Source organism: Chiloscyllium punctatum, chromosome 48 (assembly GCF_047496795.1).
Source record: "Chiloscyllium punctatum isolate Juve2018m chromosome 48, sChiPun1.3, whole genome shotgun sequence".
In the NCBI taxonomy this organism is placed as follows: domain Eukaryota; kingdom Metazoa; phylum Chordata; class Chondrichthyes; order Orectolobiformes; family Hemiscylliidae; genus Chiloscyllium; species Chiloscyllium punctatum.
The window spans coordinates 49,549,003-49,568,306 of record NC_092786.1 but is presented as its reverse complement, the minus strand read 5'-3'; the positions used below and the strand labels follow the sequence as shown (position 1 = coordinate 49,568,306).

Here is a 19,304-nt window from a genome sequence, read left to right as displayed (position 1 = left end):
CTGCAGTCCTCATTTTCTCCTAAACTTTGGATCTGCCCTTTATCAGCAGCACAGACTTCAATCTTGGGTATAACTCTTTGAATGCCATTACTAACAGGGAAAATATTTGCTCAAGAATAATGTGGGTAAGAGCTGGTCTGCAAACTGGGGCACTCTGTGTAGCTTCCAATATTAGAACAACATTGAAAGATTGAACAAATGCTGCTGATGGTATGAGTTTATTTATGAGTCATCTGTAATAAGTAGAGTCAAAATCCCCTGAAAAAAGTGAATTCCCAAGCTGAATAGTATTATAACTCTGACAGTGAATGGGTTTCCTTGAATTATGTTTCTTAACTTCAGAATACCGTTTAAGTTGCTAAATTGCGCAGATTTTGCCAGTGTGCAGCTAGCAGAATCTATAAAATAACTGAGGTGGAATAGAATGAATAGGAGTTTAAATGTTCATACAAATTACTTTAAAATCTGCTCCTTTCACTTATTTTGGTGCTTTGAAAATTAACTGATTTTTTTTCTTTTTGTAGGTTGTACGTGGGAGTTTGGTGCCATGGTAAATTACATAAAGAAAACCTTTCCTCAGACCCAGCTGGTGGTTGTGGGTTTTAGTCTTGGTGGAAACATTGTTTGCAAATATCTTGGAGAGAATCGAACCAATCAAGAGAAGGTTCTTTGTTGCATCAGTGTCTGCCAAGGCTATAGTGCACTCCGGTGAGTTTTTCAAAATGAAATATATATCTATTCATTTCTTTATTGCAAAAAAATCTAGTTTGATGTGTTAAATTGATTCAGCAAAGCTAAATATTCAATATGGTATGGTACTGAGCCAACCAAACCAAATGTTTACTATGTCAGATGTTCAGCCAAAGTAGCATTTAATCTCTGACCATTGACTTAGAGCACAAAAGTGTAATGGTCATTCAGAACTCCAGGTTAATGTTCTAGGGATATGAGTTTTAATATCACCATGGCAATCAATCTCAATTGCTCTCTGGGCATATAAGCCCGCGTTCTATGAGTGATTTTCTTTTTAAAAAAGTGATTGTACAGTTATTGAATGAAATTTGGCATCAAATCAGATGAGATATTGGGTCACATGACCAAAAGCCCACCAAGACGTTAGGTTTTAAGAAGTATCTTGGAGGAAAGAGTTGAAGGTTTAGAGAGGAAATTCAAGGTCTTAGGCTATGACAGCTAAAGGAATAGTAACAGTGATTTGAGGGATTAAAATTGGGGTGCTTAAGAAGCCAGAATTCAAAGTGATGGGCAGGTATTTTGGAGACCTGCAAAGCTGGAGGAACTTGCTGATGAGAAGGAATGAAGCCATGGAAGTATTCTTAAATAAAAATTTTAAACTCAAGATATCGATTGGCTGGAAGACTGTGTAGGTCAGTTAGCATAGGGTAATGGGCAGTATTAGAATATGGGTAGCAATATTTTGGATTGAGTTTATGGAGGGTAAAATGTGACTTGGGATGGGGCGCTTGTGAAGGTTTGGAGGAGATGGGGCCTTATTTGCCAGTTTACAGAGATGGAAATAAGTTGTTGAAGTGGCAGCATGGATCCAGAAGCTCTTCTGGCAGTCAATTAGGAACTATGATTATGAACAATCTGTTTCAGCCTTGCCCTGTTGTTGGCGAAGGGGTAGAATTGGTAACTAAGAAACAAATTGTAAAAGACACTAAAACCAATGGCTTTGATCTTCCCAAAATTTAGTTTAAGTAAACGTTTTATTATTACTGCATTTCAGACAGGAGGTCTTGGCAATTTGAAAAGCAGTGGAGGGGTGTACACAGTTGATAATAAGGTAGAACTGGGTGTCATCAGCAGACATGTGGAAGCTATTTATTTTTGGATGATGTTATGAGGAGAAACAAAATGTATTTGAGAAACAGGAGGGAGCCAAGAATAGATCTTTGGAAAAACACTAGTCCAAATGGTGAATGAGAAAATAAGCCTCTGCAAGTGATTTCCTGGCTATAACTGAATAACCTAAGAATTTAAGAAAACAAAACAAGCCTCTTGTATGACAGGACTCTGAAGATACCAGGTAAGTAAAAGATCAGGGCTCGCTTTGGTGCTCTACACTGTTGAATAGCAAGTTTACACTTGTATTTAAGGCCAATCATAATGAATAGAAAGAACCATGTGGCTTCCAGCACTCTGGAATTACAACGTAGTTCCTTTTAGGAGGAGGGGGAAAAGAAACAAACGTTTAAAATATGTATTTTTCATAGGAATCCAAATTTATGTAAACTGTTAAATTCGAACGATTGCTTGCTCTAAATTGTAATACTTTAAACATCAATTTTTCCAGACTTTATCAGTTAGTTGTTTAAAAGGCTCATTCAGTAAGTTATGAAGATTCATAAGTTGCAAATTCGTAAGTCCTAGTTAATTGGTCTATCAGAACTCCTATGTTGTGTTGGATCAATTTTTTAACATTACTTTTTAGCCTGTAAATAAAATTGCTATCTGTAATCAAAAATTAGCAATGCTTGGCATTCAAAGTTTCTGGTAAATCAAAGAACTGTAGTTAAAGACAGTATATTTAGCGTCAGCGTGTCCTAGACACTTAGGACTAAATTAAAGACTTTAAGCTACTGATTAGATAATGCAGTAGAACCTCAGATAAGAACACTGAAGTTATAAATTAACTTGAATAAAACCAAAATGCTGGGAAAGCTGAGCAAGTTTCGCACCATCTGTGGAAGGAGAAAACATTGATGTTGCAGGTTTAATATGAGTTTTATTCCGAACAGAAGAGAGAGAAGTGATTAGGTTTATTCAGTAGAGAAAGATGGAGAGAAGCAAGTGAAACTGATGAAAAGGTGAGAGAAGGTTAGAGGGCAACAGAGATTAGAGATCACAAATGTCAGAACAAAAGGTAAAGTGATTGATACTGGTCATAGAGGAGGAAGAGGTGCATAGTAGATGTTAATTGCAGAACATAGGTCAGTTCTGCTGAAAGCAAAGCCAAGCAAACCAGACTCTTTTTGAGCAGGTGTGAATCAAATATACGATACAGTTTTGATCTGAAGTTGAATTAACTGTTGAGTTCAGAGGTATGTAAAGTATCTGAACAGAACATGAAATGATGTTCTTTCTGCTTGAGTTTGTCTTCACAGAGAAACACAACAACAGGACAACTAGGGCAGAAGTATAAGTATGGGAGCAAGGTGATAAATCAAAAATGAAAAGATATCAGAAGTTCTGGTCATGTTTGTGGACTAAGTGGAGGTATTCTGCATTTGATCTCCTTGTGAAGAGGAGATCACATTGTGGGTAATCAGTGCAGTAAACTAGATTTGAAAGAAGCACTGCTTTACCTCAGTGTTTTTAGGCCATGGATTGTAACGAGGGAGGAGGTGAAAGAGCAAGTGTTCAATCGCCACGGAAGGTTGAGGGTGATATTTTGGTGGACCAGAGTGTAACAGAGGAATGGTCCTTTGGCAGTGTTGACAGAGGAGAGGAAAATGTGTTTGGTGGTGACATCAGGCTGGTGGCAAAAATGACAGACGATGATTCTTTTGAAACCTTTGTTTTGATTATAAATTAACTGGCCAGCAGAGAAAATGTACATTACTTTTGCATTTCACATTTGGTCTTATGTTTATTACAGGTACATTTTGCATTTTTTTTTTGCAAAACCTTGCAGAAAGCCAGACATTTTATTGGATGCTCTGAGGTTGAGTAGAATAGAAAATTCCTGGTTGGAAAGTGACCGGGTGTTTGGATGTTGAGCAAGCTGATAGAGGGAGCTAAGACTAGTGAAGTGTTTCACAGTTGAAAGTCCTGGCGTGTAATATATTATGGAAGCATTTTATTCCAATATATCTGAAATTGATACCTACTTTTAAAAATTCAATATTCCACTTATTAACCAAAACAATGACCCATCACGATTTCACATTTTAAAACATTTTTACTGTAACAAATGACATTGCACTTGACTGAGCATATTTTTTTCTGTAGTTCATATTTTAACTGCAGTATGTGGCATTTCCCTTGTAAATATTTTTAATCAACCTGTTTCAGACACGAGGACCTATCTTTGGAACAGGTCGTTGTTGAAACCAGACCTTTTGGCTCATTCCTCTTGTATTCTTACTCTCCACAGATTTACAGTCATCTTAGCAGTTACTTCAGCTTCTAATGGGTTCCTTCATTCCACCTGTTCACATGACTCTTGTTCTGATTATTCTTCTGCCTGGCCATGCCAGAGCAAATCTCCCTGACTCCTCAGAACATTGCAGAACGTGCATCTTCAAGTATAGGCAGTCTTTCTCCTGCACCTGGTTATGATAAACACATAACCAAGGAGCCTTTTCTTTCTGTGCACAGAAATCTTATGATCTGTGATGTTCATTTATTATAATGGCAGTTTATAACCCGATTTTAAAATGTGTTCCGGTACCCTCTTTCCCCATTACCGTGTGAATCGCATTAACATGGATTCGGGTAGAATTGTTATTTAACTGTCTTCACTTCTAAAGGGAAGAGGTAAATTGGATCAAATCCAATGCGTATAACAACATTCTGGAGCTTTGGGAAACTTGAGATCTCCTCATAATTTAAGAAACTCTAAATTTTTGCCATTGAATCTGAATGTGGATACTGTCCCACCAAAGCAATCTGAATCTCCTTTTGATCTTTAGCAGTCAAACCCTTCCCAGGCTTAACTGTTGAGCGGACTTCAGAACTGATAACTTATTCCCTTCAAAGATCTAAAATTAAAACTACAGCCCCAAAGAGGTATTATGTTATAAAAATCGTAAATGTAACAATAGGAATGACAAAGTGTATTAAGATAGTGCAGATGGGAGGATCCAAAGTATATTTTTTTAATCGTTGGAGTATTGCAGATTTATAGTCTTATAGTCTCAATTCAGATTAACATTCCTCAGATTTGAGGTATTTGCAATTTTAGTGTTTGCTGTGTGTATCTGAAAAGTGCAGTAATTTAAGATACAATTTCTGTTGTGGTTCTCCCTTTCTCTTTCTGTGCCTTTACTCCTAGATTTCTTTTTCAATTAGATATAAGATCTTTTGTAATTGTCCTCAAAAAAGCATTTGAAGATGGAATAAAACAAGGATTATGAAAGGCAACTAATTCTGTATCAACACTTGCATTGCAAGTCCCATTCCTTTCCTTTATTTAGCAGTAAAGTAGCTTTGTTACTTTGGGTACTAGAACTGAGCTAGATGTTCTAGATTAGAGTGGTGCTGGAAAAGCACAGCAGGTCAGGCAGCATCCGAGGAGCAGTCAATGTTTTGGGTAAAAGCCCTTCATCAGGAATGATTAATAGATGTTCTGTCTAGTGTCTCCTGATTGTACAGATATTTCTGTCTCAGTAGTGGATGTTTTGTCAAGATATAAAATATAATGTTAACATTTGGTCCATCCAACTGACTTGTTGCAACAGACCATGCCTAATTTGCATTTATCCGAATTTCGGATTTTTCGGACAAGATAGCGATATCCCAATGCTTGACTAAACCATTATCAGGCATTTGATTATCTGAACATTCGATTACCCGAACAAAATACTTCCCGCCTGTGTTGTTCAGCTAATTGAGGTTCCTCTGTACTTATAGAGTCTTAGAGATGTACAGCATGGACACAGACCATTCGGTCCAACCCGTCCATGCCGACCAGATATTCAACCCAATCTAGTCCCACCTGCCAGCACCCGGCCCATATCCCTCCAATCCCTTCCTATTCATATACCCATCCAAATGCCTCTTAAATGTTGCAATTGTACCAGCCTCCACCACATCCTCTGGCAGCTCATTCCATACACGTACCACCCTCTGCGTGAAAACGCTGCCCCTTAAATCTCTTTTATATCTTTCCCCTCTCACGCTAAAGCTATGCCCTCTAGTTCTGGACTCCCCAACCCCAGGGAAAAGACTTCGCCTATTTATCCTATCCATGTCCTTCGTAATTTTGTAAACCTCTATAAGGTCACCCCTCAGCCTCCAACGCTCCAGGGAAAACAGCCCCAGCCTGTTCAGCCTCTCCCTGTAGCTCAGATCCTCCAACCCTGGCAACATCCTTGTAAATCTTTTCTGAACCCTTTCAAGTTTCACAACATCTTTCTGATAGGAAGGAGACCAGAATTGCACGCAATATTCCAACAGTGGCCTAACTAATGTCCTGTACAGCTGCAACATGACCTCCCAATTCCTGTACTCAATACTCTGACCAATAAAGGAAAGCATACCAAACACCACCTTCACTATCCTATCTACCTGCGACTCCCCTTTCAAGGAGCTATGAACCTGCACTCTAAGGTCTCTTTGTTCAGCAACACTCCCTAGGACCTTACCACTGAGTGTATAAGTCCTGCAAAGATTTGCTTTTCCAAAATGCAGCACCTCACATTTATCTGAATTAAACTCCATCTACCACTTCTCAGCCCATTGGCCCATCTGGTCCAGATCCTGTTGTAATCTGAGGTAACCCTCTTTGCTGTCCACTACACCTCTAATTTTGGTGTTGTCTGCAAACTTACTAACTGTACCTCTTATCTCGCATCCAAATCACTTATGTAAATGACAAAAAGTAGAGGACCCAGCACCGGTCCTTGCGGCACTCCACTGGTAACAGGCCTCCAGTCTGAAAAACAGCCCTCCACCACCACCCTCTGTCTTCTACCTTTGAGCCAGTTCTGTATCCAAACGGGCTAGTTCTCTGTGTTCCATGCGATCTAACCTTGCTAATCAGTCTCCCATGGAGAACCTTGTCGAACGCCTTACTGAAGTCCATATAGATCACATCTACTGCTCTGCCCTCATCAATCTTCTTTGTTACTTCATCAAAAAACTCAATCAAGTTTGTGAGACATGATTTCCCACTCACAAAGCCATGTTGACTATCCCTAATCAGTCCTTGCCTTTCCAAATACATGTACATCCTGTCCCTCAGGATTCCCTCCAACAACTTGCCCACCACCAAGGTCAGGTCTATAGTTCCCTGGCCTATCTTTACTGCCCTTCTTAAACAGTGGCACCATGTTTGCCAACCTCCAGTCTTCCGGCACCTCACCTGTGACTAGCAATGATACAAATATCTCAGCAAGAGGTCCAGCAATCACTTCTCTAGCTTCCCACAGAGTTCTCGGGTACACCTGGTCTGGTCCTGGGGATTTATCCACCTTTAACCGTTTCAAGACATCCAGCACTTCCTCCTCTGTAAATTGGACACTTTGCAAGATGTCACCATCTATTTCTCTGCAGTCTATATCTTCCATATCCTTTTCCACAGTAAATACTGATGCAAAATATTCATTTAGTATCTCCCACATTTTTTGTGCCTCCACACAAAGGCCGCCTTGCTGATCTTTGAGGGGCCCTTTTCTCTCCCTAGTTACCCTTTTGTCCTTAATATATTTGTAAAACCCCTTTGGATCCTCCTTAATTCTATTTGCCAAAGCTATCTCATGTCCCCGTTTTGCCCTCCTGATTTCCATCTTAAGTATACTCCTACTTCCTTTATACTCTTCTAAGAATTCACTCGATCTATCCTGTCTGTACCTGACATATGCTTCCTTCTTTTTCTTAACCTAACCCTCAATTTCTTTAGTCACCAGCATTCCCTATAGTTAACAGCCTTCCCTTTCACCCTGACAGGAATATACTTTCGCTGGATTCTTGTTATCTCATTTCTGAAGGCTTCCCATTTTCCAGCCGTCCCTTACCTGCGAACATCTGCCTCCAATCAGCTTTTGAAAGTTCTTGCCTAATACTGTCAAAATTGGTCTTTCTCCAATTTAGAACTTCAACTTTTAGATCTGGTCTATCCTTTTCCATCACTATTTTAAAACAAATAGAATTATGGTCACTGGCTCCAAAGTGCTCCCCCACTGACACCTCAGACATCTGCCCTGCCGTATTTCCCAAGAGTAGGTCAAGCTTTGCACCTTCTCTGGTAGGTACGCCCACATACTGAATCAGAAAATTGTCTTGTATGCATTTAAGAAATTCCTCTCCATCTAAACCTTTAACACTATGGCAGTCCCACTCGATGTTTGGAAAGTTAAAATCCCCTATTATTCTTGCAGATAGCTGAGATCTCCTTACAAGTTTGTTTCTCCATTTCCCTCTGACTATTGGGGGTCTATAATAAAATCCCAATAAGGTGATCATCCCTTTCTTATTTCTCAATTCCACCCAAATAACTTCCCTGGTTGAATTTCTGTGAATATCCTCTCTTAGCACAGCTGCAATGTTATCCCTTACCAAACATGTCACTCCCCCTCCTCTTTTGCCTCCCTTTCTATCCTTCCTGTAGCATTTGTACCCTGGAACATACTTGTTTTGCATTCAGAAGGTTCAGGTTTATGTGTCCCTCACAATCTTGGCTGCAACTTCAGTGCAGTTCTGAGAGAGTGCTGCATTGTTGAAAGAATGAACTTTTATTGATATGCTAAACTGTATTCATGTTGCAGTAGATGTTAAATGATTCTCTGCTGCTCTTTCACAAAGATGTTATCCTGCTATGGTGACCACATTGTTCTCTCAACTAACACAATACACTCTTTCAAATTGTTCTGTGAGATTTTACCATGTGCAAAATGATGACTCCTTAAATGACCATTGTTGCATTTCACAATAATTTGTCATATGTGAACAGTGGCATCTTTTACAATTTGGAACTGTCAGGCAACATTCAAACTTTGAATTCTGATTACTCCTGCAAAGTAATGCATCTACTATTGGACTGAAATATCAGATACTGCTGGATTGAGGCTTTAATTCAGTCCTTGTGACTGAGTCTTTCCACTGAATGAGTGTTATTTCGGTGTTTAACACTCGTGCGGGACCAAAACACTGAGACAAGCCATGTCTTAATGTAGAAAAGGGAGATGGTGAATACCAACTAATTAAACTGTGTTTATTTCACTCAAAGTGAGGCATGAAATGAACGCTTGTTCGTTTAAGACAAGTATAGAACAAGTACAATTATGTTTCAGCACTAACCTTCAATCCCTTCTGAGGTGACACTTAATTTAAAATTACATCCCAGCTGTTCCTTGGAGTGTTGTGGATTGTTGTATTTAAGATTTTTTGATTCATCAGAAGCTTAATTGAATTTGGTTGAGACAATATTTTACATGGCAACTAGGAGTTATTTAGCCTGTATGAAAGTGACGAAGATATTGACTTTGTGGTTGATCCACATGAAAGCAGCAAATTAGGTGATTTAACTTTAGAAAGTGTACAGTGGGGAATCATGGTGGTACAGTAATTCTTTGGGCTAGAAAGCGAAAACTCTGATTTTGCATCTATTATATCATACAATGATTGATTGCTTTTCTTTGATGAAAACTGATAGACATTTACAGCGCAGAAAGAGCTATTTGGCCTATTGTGTCCATGCCAGTTAACCAGGATCTGGCAATACGAATCACAATTTGCAGCTTTTGGCCCAGAGCCCTGGAGGCTATGGTAATGCAAGTGAATATGTAAATGTTGCTTAAATGATTTGACAGTTTCAGACTCAGCCACCCTTTCAGGCAGAGAGTTGCAGACTCTTTCCCCCCCCCCCCCCCCCAACCCTCTGAAAAAAACAATTATCCTCAACTTCTCCATTCGGCCTTCTGCCTCGTGTCTTAAATCTATTCTGCTTGGTTGTTGATGCATTTACTGAATGGGGGGAAAAAAAAATTCCTGTCCTCTCTGTGTCCCTCCCAATCTTGTATAACTGTATCTATAATGACCTCTCTCCACCTTTGTTGCTCCAAGGAAACAATGACGATGTACTGCTAAAATAAAGTCATCTGATAGAATTCAGAAGACATGGTCAACTTGTGTCTCAAACATGCAAATCTTTATTAAACTAAGAATAACCTTTTATTATACAGCATAAGAATTTTATTTCTCACTCGACCATTGCCAAAACATCCAGGTCCCATGCTCCTCTTCTCAGTAATGCCAACTAAGTTCTCCACTTGAAAGTTTGTTTCTTTACCCCTCAGATTCTTAAAGTGCTGACTTTTTATTCCTTGAATTTAACTTGCTGCATTTTGGCCAATAGTCATACTGAAATTTTTCAGGTTGGGATACTTCCTAGCTGTTACCTCCTATTCATTTTTCCTAGAGATTTTTGCTCAGTACAGTATCTCACAAAGCAGGATGTGACCTCTAGTGATTGCATGAGTGAACTGCATCCTTGCAATCCATATATGCCTGTGACTTTGTTCCCAAGATCATTTTTTTCCTCTCCTGTGATGCATGTTGAATGGGTTGCCGTTACACTGAGAGACTACCTTCATTTGTACAAGGAAAGATTAGACATTATAAAGGAGTGGTTTGTCCCTCTAATTTGTAATCATTGACTTTAAACTTGATGAATTCCTGGGGAAATACCTGCTTACAGCACTTTTGTGATTCAATATGAAAGCCAAGCAATAGCACTTTTGTAGCTCGTATCTTTATTGAACAGTTGGTCTATTATACTTGGCTTTAACTTTATTTCAACATAATTCACTGTGCTTTATAACCATGTAATAAAACTTTCTTCCTATGCATTTGCTTGGTCTGTAATAATATACGTGGAGAAAGTGAGGACTGCAGATTCTGGAGATCAGTGTCAAACCGTGTGGTGCTGGAAAAACACAACTGATCACAGCATCCAAGGAGCAGGAGCCCTTCATTAGGAATGACGCTTGTGAGTCAGTGAGGCTTAGAGATAAATGGGAGTGGGCTGTGGGACTGGGAATAGTAGATGGGAATGCGATACACAGATGAGGGTGGGGGTGGAAGTGATAGGTCAGTGAGGAGGGTGGAGCAGATAGGTGGGAAGGAAGATGGACAGGTAGGACTGTTCAAGCAGGTGGTGACATGTTGAAGGTTGGGATTGGAATAAGGTGGGAGGGAAGGGAATTGGGGAATCTGGTGAAATCAATGTGAATTTCACCAGTTTCTCCATTTCCCCCCCAACCTTATCCCAGTCCCAATCTTCATGGCAATCACCCTCTTGAATGGTCCTATCTGTCCATTTTCCTTCCCATCTGTGTTCACCCTCCACTCTGACCTATCACTTCCATTTTCATCTGCCTATCTCATTTGCAGCTACCATCCCCTAGCCCCACCTCCCCTCCCATTTATCTCTCAGCCCCTTTGGTCCACAAGCCTAATTCCTGATGAAGGGTTTATGCCTGATATGTCAATTCTCCTCCTCTGATGCTGTGTGATCAGCTGTGTTTTTACAGCACCCCACTCTTCAGCTCTAATAATATACATGTTTGTACAGTTTCAGTTTTGTTCAGATGTGGTATTTTAGGCATTGCTTTCTCTTTTGCTCATCCACACGCCTTGTAAAACTGGAATTTTTCATTCTTTACACTAGTATTCCTTTAAAGTATCAGTAAGGTGTATGTTCAAGACAAATTACCCCTGTTTTTCTCAGATTATAGTCAATATTTAAATCCATGTATGATTTCCACTTTAATATATTACTCATCACAAATTCTTGCTAATTAGTACCAAATTTTTGCCAGTTTTGTTCTTGTGCCAGCCATGGGTCCGTGGTCGTACATGTGCTCAACCTGGCTTCCAGAACCACTCCAGATAAGCAAATACAACATCTGTTTGATATAAATATACTGGCAATCCAGCTGGGTCCTTTGCCTGAGATCAGGGAAACAAGACAGGGTTATAGGGGTGACATAAGGAAATGAGCAAGGAATAGGTTAAAAAAAGTTCATATGAACAACATAATGTCACTTAACCAGGGCTGGCAACTTGAGAATAGGCTAAAACTGGAATAGTGCAGGTGGGAGGAATAGCATGGTGTGGTATGTGACTAGCTGGAAATACTGCAAATCTGTTGTTTTTGCAAAGCACATAGTCTTGAAATAGATTTGTCCTGATTACTTATTGCTCATTCTCTACAATGCTCCTGTTTAAAATGAGAAAACTGCCTCCAGAGGAAGACCAGTATGGTTTCTAAAGGCTGGTATTCAAATATAGGGCATGTTCATCAGCAATCTCCTTCTGCAGTGCCACCCATGTGCTTTCTTGAATTATGCAATTTATAAGCTTACCTCTCCTGCCAGTTCATTTTGTTGGCATCCACTGTCCAACATGATGCCATTGTGTTGGCACATTTGCTTGAGCTGACAAGTGAGAAGTTACATTCCCAACACACACATGCCAGGCAATGAACATCTCCAATAAAAGACAATTTAACCAATTTAATGTAACAATCAAGGATGTTGCCATCACCAAATTCCCCCGCTATCAACATTGACCGAAAACTCAACTGGACTTGCAGCCTGAACAGTGGCCACACGAGCAAGTCAGAGGCTAGGAATACTGTGGCGAGTAACTCCCCTCTGTGACTCTGCAAAGTCTGCCCACCATCTACAAGGCACAAGTCAGGAGTGTGATGGAATACTCCCACTTGACTGGATGGGTGCAGCAAGAAGCTTGACACCATCTAGTAGAAAGCAGCCTGATTGACTGGCACCATATTCACAAGTATCTGCTCCCTCCTCCACCAATGCTCATTGGCAGAAATGTGTACTATCTATGAGATACCCTGAAGAAATTCACTGAAGGTCCTTAGACAACAACATCCAAACTCGTGACCACTTCCATCTAGAAGGACAAGGGTAGCAATTATATGTGAATACCACTACCTGCAAGTTCCTAATCAAGCCACATTCCATATTGATTTGGAAATATATTGCCGTTCCTTTGCTATTGCTGCATCAAATTAATGGAGTCCCTCCCTGAGGGCATTATGGATCAACCTATAGCATGTGAATTGCAGTGGTTCAAGAAGGCATCTCACCACCACCACCTCAGGAGCAACCAACCAGTGCCCATGTCCCACATGTGAAATAAAAAAAAACTTTCAAGGGCACTGTCTTTTTGAAGAGCATTAAATTGATGCCCCCGTTTGCCCTTGTAGGTAGATAGAACAATTCAATGTCACAAGTCAGCAGATTAGCAGGGGGGAAAAAAATCATTTTACATTGTATTAAAATATAATGACTGGTTTAACAAACATTCATATACTAGGGGCACAACTTGAGAATAAGGTTTCTGTTTCATGTTGGATTACATAATTTTAGCTTTAGACTGTAGTTCTCTTGTGTTTACATGGAAAATATTATCTCAAAATGTACCTAAAAGCGGAGTTTATTTCCTTTTGTTTCAACAAAACTTGGAGACTAACACATTACACTTAAGTAGCTAGAGTGCTTGATGCAGAACAGTAATAACACCTTTACTCCTTACTCCGTCTCCAAACTGTTCCAGAATTATAAATGTATCTGGGTTGACACCTATAATTATGAACTCAAAATCATTATGAACAAGAGTTGTTGCTACAAGGTGGATTATATTCTGTGGTAATTGACTTTCGATAGATTGGGATAAAACCAAAGGTCGGGCACTGACAGAATGCAGATGGAAATGTTGACCCCTTTTGAAACTTTCCAAACACCAAAATTGCCTTCATGTATAGAAATACAGATCCTTCCCTGTAGGGTAATCTGAATAGTCTTGAGAGTGATTGAGTGAATAAGGAAAAGCTTGTAAAATGGGAAGGTTTCCGAGAATGAATGGATTTTAAATCGTGGTTTGTAGAAGTAATTTTTCCCGAGGTAAGAGAGTTTAAGCGTTACTGCGGATTATATCTGCTATAAATGCTATTGGATGCGAATCTTATCAGATCAAATGGATCGGTTTGAGAGACAGTTAGAAGCATTGAGGAATTTGCAACTGCAACAGTATGAGATGGGTGGCAGTTATAGGAAGGAGGGAAAGTCTCAGATAAGGTCACATAGATGGGTTAACTCCAGGAAAGGTAAGAGAGGTAGACACCTAGTGCAGGAGTCTTTTGTGGATATACCCATTTCAAACAGTATGCTGTTTTGGAAAATGTAGGGGGTGATGATTTTCAGGGGAACGTAGGACAAACAGCCAAGTTTCTGGGATTGAGGCAGGCTCTAATTCAATGAGGTATACGTCGGTTTCCAAGAAATCAGTTGTGTTAGGGAATTCTGTAGTCTGAGTTACAGACCGATGTTTCTGTGGCCAGCAGCAAAAAAGCAGAATGGTGTGTTGCTTCCCTGGTGCCAGGATAAAGGATGTCCCAGAGGGTGCAGAACGTTCTCACGGGGGAGAGGGGCCAGCAAGAGATCATTATCCATGTTGGAACCAGCGACATAGGAAGGAAAAAGGTTGAGATTCTGAAGGGAGATTACAGAGAATCAGTCAGAAATTTAAAAAGGAGATCCTCAAGGGTAGTAATATCTGAATTATTCCCAGTGCTATGAGCTAGCGAGGGCAGGAATAGGAGGATAGAGCAGATGAATGCATGGCTGAGGAGCTGGTGTATGGGAGAAGGATTCACATTTTTGGATCATTGGAATCTCTTTTGGGGGAGAAGTGACCTGTACAAGAAGGACGGATTACACCTAAATTGGAAGGGGACTAATATACTGGCAGGGAAATTTGCGAGAGCTACTCGGGAGGAATTAAACTAGTAAGGTGGAGGGATGGGACCCAGGGAGATAGTGAGGAAAGAGATCAATCTGAGGCTGGTACAGTTGAGAACGGAAGTGAGTCACAGTCAGGGCAGGCAGGGAGAAGGTAGGACTAAGAAATTAAACTGCATTTATTGCGATGCAAGGGGCCGAATAGGGAAGGCAGATGAACTCGGGGCATGGTTAGGAACACGGGACTGGGATATCATAGCAATTACAGAAACATGGCTCAGGGATGGGCAGCACTGGAAGCTTAATGTTCCAGGATACAAATGCTACAGTAAGGATAGAAAGGGAGGCAAGAGAGGATGGTGAGTGGCATTTTTGATTAGGGATAGCATTTCAGCTGTGCTGAGGGAGGATATTCCTGGAAATACATCCAGGGAAGTTGTTTGGGTGGAACTGAGAAATAAGAAAGGGATGATCACCTTATTGGGATTGTATTATAGACCCCCCCAATAGTCAGAGGGAAATTGAGAAACAAACTTCGAAGGAAATCTCAGCTCTCTTTAAGAATAATAGGATGGTTATGGTAGGAGATTTTAACTTTCCAAACATCGACTGGGACTACCATAATGTTAAAGATTTAGATGGAGAAGAATTTGTTAAGTGTGTACAAGACAATTTTCTGATTCAGTATGTGGACGTACCTACTAGAGAAGGTGCAAAACTTGACCTACTCTTGGGAAATAAGGCAGGGCAGGTGACTGAGGTATAAGTGGGGGAGCACTTTGTGGCCAGTGACCATAATTCTCTTAGATTTAAAGTAGTGATGGAAAAGGATAGACCAGATCTAAAAGTCCAAGTTCTAACTTGGGGAAAGTCTAATTTTGACAGTTTTATGCAAGAACTTTTGAAAGCTGATCGGGGGCAGATGTTCACAGGTAAAGGGATGGCTGGAAAATGGGAAGCCTTCAGTAATGAGATAATGAGAATCCAGAGAAAGTATATTCCTGTCAGGGTGAAAGGAAAGGCTAGTAGGTATAGGGAATGCTGGATGACTAAAGAAATTGAGGGTTTGGTTAAGACATATAGACAAGACAGATTGAGTGATTCCTTAGAGTATAAAGGAAGTAGGAGTATACTTAAGAGGGAAACTAGGAGGGCAAAATGGGGACATGAGATAGCTTTGGCAAAGAGAAATAAGGAGAATCCAAAGGGTTTTTACAAATACATTAAGGACAAAAGGGTAGTTAGGGAGGGAATAGGACCCTTCAAAGATTAACAAAACCGGCCTTTATGTGGAGCCACAGAAAATGGGGGAGATACTAAAAGAGTATTTTGCATCATTACTTACTGTGGCAAAGGATATAGGAGATATAGACTGTAGGAAAATAGATGGTGACATCTTGCAAAATGTCCAGATTACAGAGGAGGAAGTGCTGGATGTCTTGAAATGGTTAAAGGTGGATAACTCCCCAGGACCTGATCAGGTGTACCCGAGAACTCTGTGGGAAGCTAGAGAAGTGATTGCTGGGCCTCTTGCTGAGATATTTGTATCATCGCTAGTCATAGGTGAGGTGCCGGAAGACTGGAGGTTGGCAAACGTGGTGCCACTGTTTAAGAAGGGTGGTAAGGACAAGCCAGGGAACTATAGACCAGTGAGCCTGACCTCGGTGGTGGGCAAGTTGTTGGAGGGACTCCTGAGAGACAGGATGTACATGTATTTGGAAAGGCAAGGACTGATTAGGGATAGTCAACATGGCTTTGTGCATGGGAAATCATGTCTCACGAACTTGATTGAGTTTTTGAAGAAGTAACAAAGAGGATTGATGAGGGCGGAGTGGTAGATGTGATCTATATGGACTTCAGTAAGGCGTTCGACAAGGTTCCCCAGGGGAGACTGATTAGCAAGGTTAGGTCTCATAGAATACAGGGAGAACTAGCCATTTGGATACAGAACTGGCTCAAAGGTAGAAGACAGAGGGTGGTGGAGTGTTGTTTTTCGGACTGGAGGCCTGTGACCAGTGGAGTGCCGCAAGGATCGGTGCTGGGCCCTCTACTTTTTGTCATTTACATAAATGATTAGGATGCGAGCATAAGAGGTACAGTTAGTAAGTTTGCAGATGACACCAAAATTAGAGGTGTAGTGGACAGCGAAGAGGGTTACCTCAGATTACAACAGGATCTGGACCAGATGGGCCAATGGGCTGAGAATTAGCAGATGGAGTTTAATTCAGATAAATGCGAGGTGCTACATTTTGGGAAAGCAAATCTTAGCTGGACTTATACACCTTAATGGTAAGGTCCTAGGGAGTGTTGCTGAACAAAGAGACCTTGGAGTGCAGGTTCATAGCTCTTTGAAAGTGGAGTCGCAGGTAGATAGGATAGTGAAGAAGGCTTTTGGTATGATATTTTTTATTGCTCAGAGTATTGAGTAAAGGAGTTGGGAGGTCCTGTTGCGGCTGTACAGGATATTGGTTTAGGCCACTGTTGGAATATTGTGTGCAATTCTGGTCTCCTTCCTATCCGAAAGATGTTGTGAAACTTGAAAGAGTTCAGAAAAGATTTACAAGGATGTTGCCAGGATTGGAGGATTTGAGCTATAGGGAGAGGCTGAACAGGCTGGGGCTGTTTTCCCTGAAGCATCAGAGGCTGAGGGGGTGACCTTTATAGAGGTTTATAAGATCATGAAGGGCAGAATAGGGTAAATAGGCAAAGTCTCTTCACTGGGGTTGGGGAGTCCAGAACTAGAGGGTTTGGGGTGAGAGGGGAAAGATATAAAAGAGACCTAAGGGGCAACTTTTTCTCACACGGTGATATGGCTATGGAATGAGCTGCCAGCGGAAGTGGTGGAGGCTGGTACCGTTGCAACACTGAAGAGGTATTTGCATGGGTATATGATTAGGAAAGGTTTGGAGGGATATTGGCCTGGTGCTGGCAGGTGGGACTAGATTGGGTTGGGATATCTGGTCGCCATGGATGGGTTCGACCGAAGGGTCCGTTTCCATGCTGTACATCTCTATGACTCTACTTCAGAGGCCGCATATGAACCTCTGTTGTCTGACTTTTGACCACTGCCAGATTTGTGTCATGAGAGGAGGGTGGCAGGTTTTGAACAGCCTTCTGTTGGTTTCATTAGGTACTTACCTCAAATAAAACTTTTGTTTTGGTTAATTATGAAAATTACTGCTACATCATTAATCCAATTAACGAGATATTTTAATTTATTTTTTCACGTTCACACTCTTGGACAATTACAGCAATTGGTACTATTTATAGAGGAGCTGTTGCAAGGCATTTAGTGAGTGTACCTACTGAACCTAACTTACTGCTGCTCCTCGGATGCTGCCTGAACTGCTGTGCTCTTCCAGCACCACTAATCCAGAATCTGGTTTCCAGCATCTGCAGTCATTGTTTTTACCTTCTACTGAGTTTTATTAAGCCTGTTGTGATACTCCCAGTACTGTGCTATATTGATGGTCAATCATTATGCAGTACATCACCTGTGTCAAAAAAAATGAGTTTAATTCTAGTGACAAAATTATGCAAATCTGCAGGTCACTTTTCCTGTATACTATGTGGGGAAGGGCTAGAGTAGTGTGGGAAAGGATGATATGAAAAGGGTTCCATAGTTTTTAAGCTTCCAGAAAGAATTAGTTGAAAGTGACTACTGGAATGATAATTTTGAAATCATAAGGTTTACAAGGTGCAACGCACTTGGACTGCTAATGTTAACATTGACTCAGTAGAATAAATGCCCTGTAATAAGTATGTGAGGGAGAGAGGTTGAAGACTAGAAACTGGTGCCTACTGAACAAGAAGCTGCTCCTTGTCTGTCTCCGGTGTTTTCAAGAATTTCCTGATGTGGGATTCATGTCTTGAGCAAGCGTAGTGGTGATAAGTTATTACTGCTTTTTGTTTTACCTTTGGAATTCTGAACTCTAACTCACTGTTAGATACAGGTTTGAACAGTAGCTTAACTTGTGCTTTTTATTCTGATGTCATGTCCTCTTGCCTAAAATATTTTCTTTTGCTTAGGGCACAAGAAACATTCCTTCAATGGGATCAATGCCGGAGATTTTACAACTTCCTAATGGCAGACAACATGAAAAAGATTATTTTATTTCACAGGTGATTATGTTACATTTATGTTGGTTATTTGTATGTTTATTGTGATTATTCAATATATTCTAATTAATAAGAGTTGCAGAGTATTCAGAAATTTCTTTAGAGAAAAGACTGACCAGATAAACTCTAATTGTAATGACCAATCTTTAACCTATTTTAGGCATAAGAAACCATTTACTTTAATTCTTTTCATTCTTTCTTTCTAATGCACCTGTGTGTGGTTTCTTAATCTAACTTAATGTAGCTCTTCATCTATTAAAGCGCGCACTTGAAAATGTAAACTGATTTAATATTTTGCTGTCTATCATTGTAACTTCCTGGGTCCTTGTATTACAGGTCTTACTTAGTAAATCAATAATGTCAAAGCAAACATGTTAGATTTGCTAAAATTAACACTTCCATATTGCTTAGTCATTGACCCAGGAAAGTTTACTTTGGTACTGGTATCCTCGTTGTCTGGGGGTTGCTAGCACTCCTAACCATATGTAGTAAAAGCAACGCTTATTGCCTTGACCAAACAACATTTTTTTGTATTTTTTGAACTTTTTTTAAGACTTAGAATGTTGCCTTTCTATTGATGCATTGCTAATAGTAGGTAGAAGATAACTTTGCCATAGAAACTAGTACTAAAATAAAAAATGCATATCCTACAGTTTCTCGAGCCAATATTTCATGGCATCTGCGAAATCTATAGTTATTCTCCTGTTACACTCCTGAAGTCGTCTTAGC

The 19,304-nt window shown here is 40.3% G+C and overlaps 1 protein-coding gene across 5 annotated transcripts in view; it reads left to right on the top strand.

The window, feature by feature from the left end:
* The window catches only part of LOC140469008 (monoacylglycerol lipase ABHD2-like), a 93,238-nt gene that overhangs the window by 60,376 nt on the left and 13,558 nt on the right, over positions 1-19,304 (top strand). For all 5 annotated transcript variants that reach the window (XM_072565180.1, XM_072565181.1, XM_072565179.1 and 2 more), the window contains 2 exons: positions 525-708; positions 18,486-18,578. In XM_072565180.1, coding sequence (XP_072421281.1) covers positions 525-708; positions 18,486-18,578 — 277 coding nt within the window. The remainder of the gene's footprint in view (positions 1-524; positions 709-18,485; positions 18,579-19,304) is intronic.